We start from the raw sequence: 7,402 nt of genomic DNA, 5'->3' as shown, positions 1-7,402 counted from the left end.
GTGCCAGGGCAGCAGCACCTGCCATGGTGGCCACAGCCAGGTGTGTGCCCCATGGTGTCTTTGGCCAGCCAGGTGTGTGCTCAGCACCCTCCCTGTTCAGTCTGGAAGAACAAGGCCAAGGCCTCGACCCCGTCGTGCTCACCATGGAGCTGGACATACTCCCCGATGCGATCCGCAGCCTCTGGAGAGAGACCCTTCTCTCCCACCATCTCACTCCTCACTTCTTCCCATGCCACCTGTGAGGGGAGAGAAGATCATGAGACACTGCCCCAGGGACACGGGCTCTCCTGGGAAGGGCTTTGGTCTGATGAACAGACATCTGCCACCAACAGATGCATGGCAGAACCCATCAATGTCAGTGTGGTTAGGAGGTGCAGGAGAGAAGCATCACATCAGATGCTCTCACAGCACAGTCACATATTCACAACTCCATTTCTTGTACCTCTGCACAGTTTGTTTGTATCCCAACCCTAGAAAAATACTTTGGGCTTGATTTCTTTCCAGAATTGAACACCAGCACTGTAAAAGCACTAAGCTGAGGGCTGTCTTGCTGCTGTGCTTTCCCTGGTTAGGTACTTAGTCATAAACACCACTCAGGAAAGTGTTGCTGGCCATGGAACCACCTGGAAAGATGTGAGGAGGTGGTTGGGTGATGCAAAAACTCAATGCAAGCAGAATATGCTGCAGTTTTACCACTGAACAAGAGGTCAAAGAGACCTAGAGTCTTGATCACACCCAGCTGCACTCAGATAAATCACAACAAGGAAATGATCCTACTCTAAAAAAGCCCAATGTTCCCTTCCTATTGCTTTTCCACCACAGCCCCCAAACCCATTTTCCCCCTGCCCCCTTTCCATTTCAGGGGATACCAGAGGATCCACTTTTCTTACATGACTGCTGTGCTGTACCAGAGAAAGGGAAGAACAAGAACTCTATGTTTATCAGTATTTTCCAGGCAGTTCTCATGGACCATGGAGGAGCAGCCCAGGGGGACAGAATCACACTGGGACTGCAGCAGCAGCAGCAGCAGCCCTGGGCTGCAGCCCATACCTTATCCAGTTTGTCCACACTGGAGCAGATGGTTCTGAACTTGCTGTCTGGGACGCCACACACTGCAAACATCCCATCGAGGATGCGCCGGTCGTTCACCTGGGGAGAGGGAGCACAGCAGGAACTGTCAACTCAAACAGGTGCTTCAGCAGTGTCCAGGGAGTGGGTCTGGATGAGCTTTAAGGTCCCTTCCAAGCCAAACCATTATGTAATTCTATGGGTCTAGTTGGCTGCTGGAATTTTGCAGGGGACTTTGGTTAGTCCTGAACAGAACTCTGCCAACTACAACCTCAGGAAACCTCCTGTTGTTCCTGGCTCAAGGCAAGTCCAAGCTGAGGTCCAGCCTTTAGCATATACACCATGAGGAGGCAAGAGGTGGGTAAAACCACAGGAACAATGACCACTGCTCCCCATCATGACCCAGAGAACCTTCCCACCTTCATGTCTCACCTTAATGACAAAGTCCCCGAGCTGCAGGTCACTCAAGATCTCATGGACAATCTTCAGGCACTCGGCATCAGGAATCATGGGGTCAAACTGCCCAGCAATGTCAAAGTCCTGAGGGCAGAGGAAAAGGCAGTGAGCAATTCAGCACCACAGCATGGCTGCAGCAGAACAGCTTCAACTCTGCCACTCACAGCAGTTTATTTACAAGAAGCAGCAGATATGGGATGTGAGGGAGCACTGTCCCTTGAAGATCAGATCCAGAAGGGATAGGGTGTGGGTTAGGACCTCTACCAGCAGTGCTGTCATGTCCACTGCACTGCAGAGTCTGTATGCTGTGACCTGCTCCCCTGACCTGCAGTTACTGTGTGTCACTGAAACAGACATCATTGAAAAACATCAAAAAGGAGCCAGCAGAGCCATGAGAGTAAATAAACAGAACAAAGGAACGAGAAAGGGGACGAGAAAACTACTTCTAATTTGCTTTGACTTGAATGTTTCACCTTGATTCTTAGAATGTTTTTTTGCCAATCGGGTTAATGATCAGGGAAGAAGACAAGACAAACAAAGCTGAGGCAAAACCAAAGTCTCAACTGCCAAGACAGAAAAAAAAATCAGGATGCCTGAGTGGTCCCCACCAGAGATGACCAGATGAACTGGCACACAGAAGAACTAAAGCCCAGTATCAAGGTGCTTTAATAGGTATCCCATGATCGGAAAACAACAAGGACAACATCAGTGTTCAGAGAAAAATAAAACAGAAGCAACAAGAGAGCCTTTCTTGGACTCCTATTTAGGAATCCTCACATGCAAAGTCTTCAGTGAGTTTTTGGGTACAAGGATAATTTTAATTGAAGTGGGTGCATTTCAACATGGCTTCATCAGGCTCCCAAAATAAATTAGGGCATTGGAGGAGGAAAGAGATGAGATCACGTAGTTAATTCCCTGATCAGTTGAGTGCAAAAGGGGCTGATGCAATCCCTGTGGAAGTTGGGTGAGGTGGTGAAAGTGCTGCTACCACTGTATGTGGCACAGGTGAACTCTCACTAGAAAACCCAGGGGCTGGTGAATTATATTGCAGAAAAACTTAATAGCCTGAGCCAAGACATCTCCAGGGAGAAAAGGTAACTGAGCTTGATTTATGTAGCCTAAAAAGGGGAAGATTTCTCTAAACATTTCCCAGATTTTTATCTGGGAAAGGGAAAGAATCCATATGAAAGGATGCCAGCTATTGTTTAAAGAGCTGAACTCTTTAAAGAGCTGAACTCTTTAAACAAGGAGAAATAAACCATCAGTTACAAGTAAGTTAAGCCTGGATATTAGAAGACCATTTCTAGCTATCCTAGGAGTGACATCTGGGAGCAAACAGCAGGCAAAGACCCCCCCAAGTCAGCTGGAAATTGGAATCACCAAGCTGGAGCTGGAAGGGATCCCCAGGGGTCGTATGATGAAGCAGGAATATTCTCAAACAAAATAATGTTTGCAGTGTGAGCCCCTGGGGACCGTGTCAGTGCAGCAGAACAAAGCTGGTCCTCAGGGCTACCACGAGAGAGCCACGAAGGAAATTGCTTTATTACCTGTTCTGTAAATTAGCCTCTGGGGTTCTCCCTTTCTTTGAAGTTAAGACTGACTAAACATAGGACAGCAGTAGCATATGCCACAGCCTTGCCTGGTTTGTGTCGCCTGCTAAAACATCCAGAGCTGAACTGTTGCCAGAGGTGGCAAGAAATTAAAACCCTTCCCTTCCACCCAGCTGGGAAGCACCGTGAGAGGGAACAAGGAGCTGCTCTGCCCCACAGGCAAACCAGGGCAAACCCAGGGCACCTGGGGCTGTATGACAAAGTGTCCACACAGATTCTTCCACTCTCCGGCTGCTTTTCATCACTCATAAGGGCACACAAACATTAGTGGATCCTCAGAGTTTTCCACAGCCACAGGGAAGGGCAACACAGCCTTCAATCCTACGTTTTGACAGTGCTACATGCCCAGAGCCTCCCCCAGCAGTGTCCCTGTGAACAGCCAGACTCACACACTGGTAGAACTCGCGGTAGCGGCCGCGGGTCATGGCCGGATTGTCCCTCCTGTACACCTTGGCAATGTGGTAGCGCTTGATGTTGGTGATCTTATTCATGGCCAGGTAGCGAGCGAAGGGCACCTGAGACAGAGGGTTAAGGATGGGAAAAGGGAAGGATCATCCTCCCCAGTTATCAGTCAGAGCCAGCACTGGGTCCTCACTATCTCCCTAACATCCAAGACAGGGTGGGGCAAAGAACTGCTAAGAGACAGCAGGATTTGTCACAGTCCCTGAGGGCTCCACTCCACAGCTGTCCAGATCACAGCCCACACATACTGCCATGAAGTGTTTCTTCAGGCATCTTTCAGCAGCATTTTAGACTGGATCTCAGTCTCATGTGGGCCATCAATTCAAACTGAAGGAGAGGAAATTTAGATTAGATAGTAGGCAGAAGTTTTTGCTGTGAGGGTGGTGAGACACCGGCACAGGTTGCCCAGGGAGGCTGTGGCTGCCCCAACCCTGGCAGTGTTCAAATCCAGGCTGGATAAAGTCTTGAGCAACCTGGTCTGGTGGGAGATGTCCCTGCCAAGGGCAGGGGTTGGGACTGAATGATCTCTAAGGTCTATTCCAACCCCAAAAATTCTATGATTCTGTGTACTGCAGCAGCTGGGCTGGGTGTCCTGCTTGGGAGAAACCCCAGTCAGTACAGCTCTTCTTTATCTCTACACACATGAGGAATGGAGCTGTGTCAAGGGTGGTTTAGGTTGGATACTAGGGTAAGGTTCTATCCCAAGAGGCTGTCTGGCAGCTCCCCAGGGCAGTGGTCATGGCCCCAAGCCTGACAGAGCTCAAGGAGCATTTGGACAATGCTCTCATGCACACACAGTGGGACTGCTGGGATGTCCTGTGCAGGGCCAGGAGTTGGACTTGATGATCCTCGGGGTCACTTCCAACCCAGGATATTCCATGATTCTAAGCAACACACAGTAACAACTGAGCAAGGGCTCTGCACCCACTGAACCACACTGTCTGCTCACGCTCTCCTGTCAGTCTGGGGTCCTCCCTCCTGCCCTGGACAGCACTGCCCCAAAAGGAGGGCAGACAAGGCCTCTCAGCACCAGCTGTGGCAGGATACTGTCAGGTCATAGCGCAGGGACAGCAGCTCTCCCCCTTGATCTTTCAGATCATAGATGAGCTTCGAGTCTTCGCCGTATTTCCCTGTCAGCGTCTCCTACAACAAAACACACAAACAAACAGCATCTTCAGTAACAGGAGAACAGCCCTAAAGCACACAGAAGGCAAGGAGAGGAAGGGAGGATGCCTAGGAGGAGCTGGAAAAAGGAAACTCAACCCTTTCAACTGGAGGATCCTCACCGGGTCAGCCAACCTGCTGTGTCCTCACTCACCTTCAGCTCAAACACTGGCGTGTCGATGACTTCTGCTCCGTGGCGCTTGAAGCAGGAGATGATGGCATTGAAGACTCTCTCACGGATGGCCATTTGCTTGGGGCCATAGTCCCGTGTGCCCTGGCACGAGGGAAGGAAAGAAGGAGCAAAGGACACTCCGGATTAGAGGCATGAAGTGAGACAGATGCCAGATGCAACATGAAGAAGCTGCCATACTGCTAACAGAACCAGAGAGATCAGGTCTACATTGCAGATATTGGGAAAGGTGATAAAAACCACCACCAAAAACATTGGAAAATGTCAGGACACAGCTCTGCTATGGGCTGCAGAGTGAAATCTGAAGTCTGGAGTTTCACAAAGCAAGAAACAGAGGACCTAACACAGATCCAACAGTCAAGAGTTCAGAGCTTTTGAGCAGGAGTGCAGCCAGGACCTGGCCACAGCCCTGACCTATCAGCCAGACCCCTGCCCAGCCAGCCACCCCAAGGTGGAATCAGAGGACAGGCACACTCTGCAGCTGTGGAACCACCAGCAGCTCGGTCATTTCCAAACATACACAGATAATAATCACATTTCAAAGTGCAACACCCGTGAAATACTCATCTACAGTTCACTGTTCTATTTCTTTGCTGTTAAGGGTCACTGAATTATTTCAGTTACCACCTTTAGGCTCTCAGCAACATCTAAGTTATTGTTAATTAAATAGACCTTCCACTTTCACTTTCTGAGGCCTGGCAGTTCTGCAGGAGGAAGCAGAGACCAGGCACTTCTAACACCCCACCCATGAGTCACTCAATAACGAGTGGCTTTCAGCAGCCACTGACAGCTGAGACAGGATGAAAACACAATGGCATTTCCCTGGCACTCACAGAGCTGTAAAATCCCCTTCTCCACACCCTTAAACAGTGAAAAACCCTTTCACTTTCTAGGTCTCACACCACAGTTACATTTACCAAAACACGCAATAAAGGAAATGGACGAGGGAGACAGTTTTGGGACATTTAGATTTTGGAAAGGAATTCTGCCCTGTGAGGGGGTTGAGGCACTGGCATAGGCTGCCCAGAGAACCTGTGGCTGCCCCATCCCTGGAAGAGCTCCAGGCCAGGTTAGATGGGGCTTGGAGCAACCTGGGCTGGTGGAAGGTGTCCCTGCCCACGGCATGAGGTAGAATGGGATGAACTTTATAAAGTCCTTCCAACCCAAACCATTGCATGTTTCTATGATTTCCTATGTCAGTGGCATCCCCATAACCTGGTTTATTTTGTTTCCTCACACCACAGCATGGAAGCACAGCTGATATCTGGTCAGCTGCCAGGGATGAAACATTCAACTTACAAAACATTTCAGCACAAATTGCATTATGGATGCTATTCTTAGCTGCCTGAAAAGCTATCCCTGAGGGAAGGGTCCTTCTGCACAAGGACACAGAATGCCAACAGCTGGCCAGACCTGCCCAGCAAACAGGATTATCCGGCCCCTCAGACTAAGGCAGAGATGAGCCCTCTCATTCTGGCCAGCCACAATAAAGCTTGATTAAAGGGGGATTTAATTTCCTGACCACACCAGCAGTAGTTGGGTGGTCACAGAAGCCCCACAAAGTCTCTAAGCTAGTGAGTTTCTGGGCCAGACACTGTCAGAGATTTTTCATCCCTGCTGCTAAAAGTGAAACAGAAATGAGAACAAAGACAGGTGTGTCCATGCTGAGGCTGTGCCCACAAGCATATGTGGGTGCTGGGTGTGTGCATGAGAGTGTGAGGCACAGGAGTGTGCTGGGGGGAGTTACCTTGGGGGTCTTCAGCACAAACTTGGTCTTCCCCTCATCTCCCCTCAGCTGCTCCTTCATCTCCAGCAGCTTTTCCATGTCCTTTGTAATCTGGGGAGAGAACAAGGAGGGAGCTGGGGGTAAACCCACAGCCTTGCCCAGTATCTTCAGCCTCAGCATTCCCAGTGCACCCAGATTCCTCAATCTCCATACACCCATTATTCCCAGGCTCCCTCAGCAATCAGAAGGACACTTCCTGCTTCTCCCCAGTTCTCCCTACTTCTGCTATCAGCACCCTGATTCCCACAACCTCCATCACCCTCCACATCTGCCTCCCCTTCCCACCAGCTCCTGGTCCATGCCACCCCAGCACTGGCAGTCTCCAGCACCCTTCTCCCAACCCTAACACCCCCGGCATCCTTTCCTCCCATCTAACACCAGGAGCACACATCATCTGGAGTTGGAAGAGACCCACAAGGGTCATCAAGTTCAACTCTTGGCCCTGCACAGAACACCCCCATGAACGATACCATCTGCTTGAGAGCATTGTACCAGTGAGCACCAGTGTTACCAGCTCCCATCCCCCTGCAAACTCTCTTCAAGCACCTCAGCCCTTTTGCTTCCAGTCCAGTGTTCCCATCCTCCCTGACATTCCACTTCCCAATGACACCAGCCCCAGCCCAGCAGCACCCTACACCAGTACTCCCATAGTTTTTCTCCTCTCCT

General features: G+C 50.2%; 1 protein-coding gene across 1 annotated transcript; it reads right to left on the bottom strand.

The window, feature by feature from the left end:
• Positions 1-87: 87 nt before the first annotated feature.
• Positions 88-6,783, bottom strand: LOC103799566 (histidine--tRNA ligase, cytoplasmic-like; the record flags this gene model as incomplete). The annotated part of the gene is made up of 7 exons (XM_009071900.1): positions 6,698-6,783; positions 4,915-5,034; positions 4,644-4,739; positions 3,524-3,649; positions 1,501-1,608; positions 1,051-1,149; positions 88-236 (listed from the first exon to the last, which is right to left on the bottom strand). Coding segments are annotated over exons 1-7 (776 nt in total), but the record flags the coding sequence as incomplete, so codon positions are not given.
• Positions 6,784-7,402: the final 619 nt, after the last annotated feature.

The sequence above is a fragment of the Acanthisitta chloris genome, unplaced genomic scaffold (genome assembly GCF_000695815.1).
Source record: "Acanthisitta chloris isolate BGI_N310 unplaced genomic scaffold, ASM69581v1 scaffold27563, whole genome shotgun sequence".
Taxonomy (NCBI): Eukaryota; Metazoa; Chordata; class Aves; order Passeriformes; family Acanthisittidae; genus Acanthisitta; species Acanthisitta chloris.
This window is presented reverse-complemented; position numbering and strand designations above follow the sequence as displayed.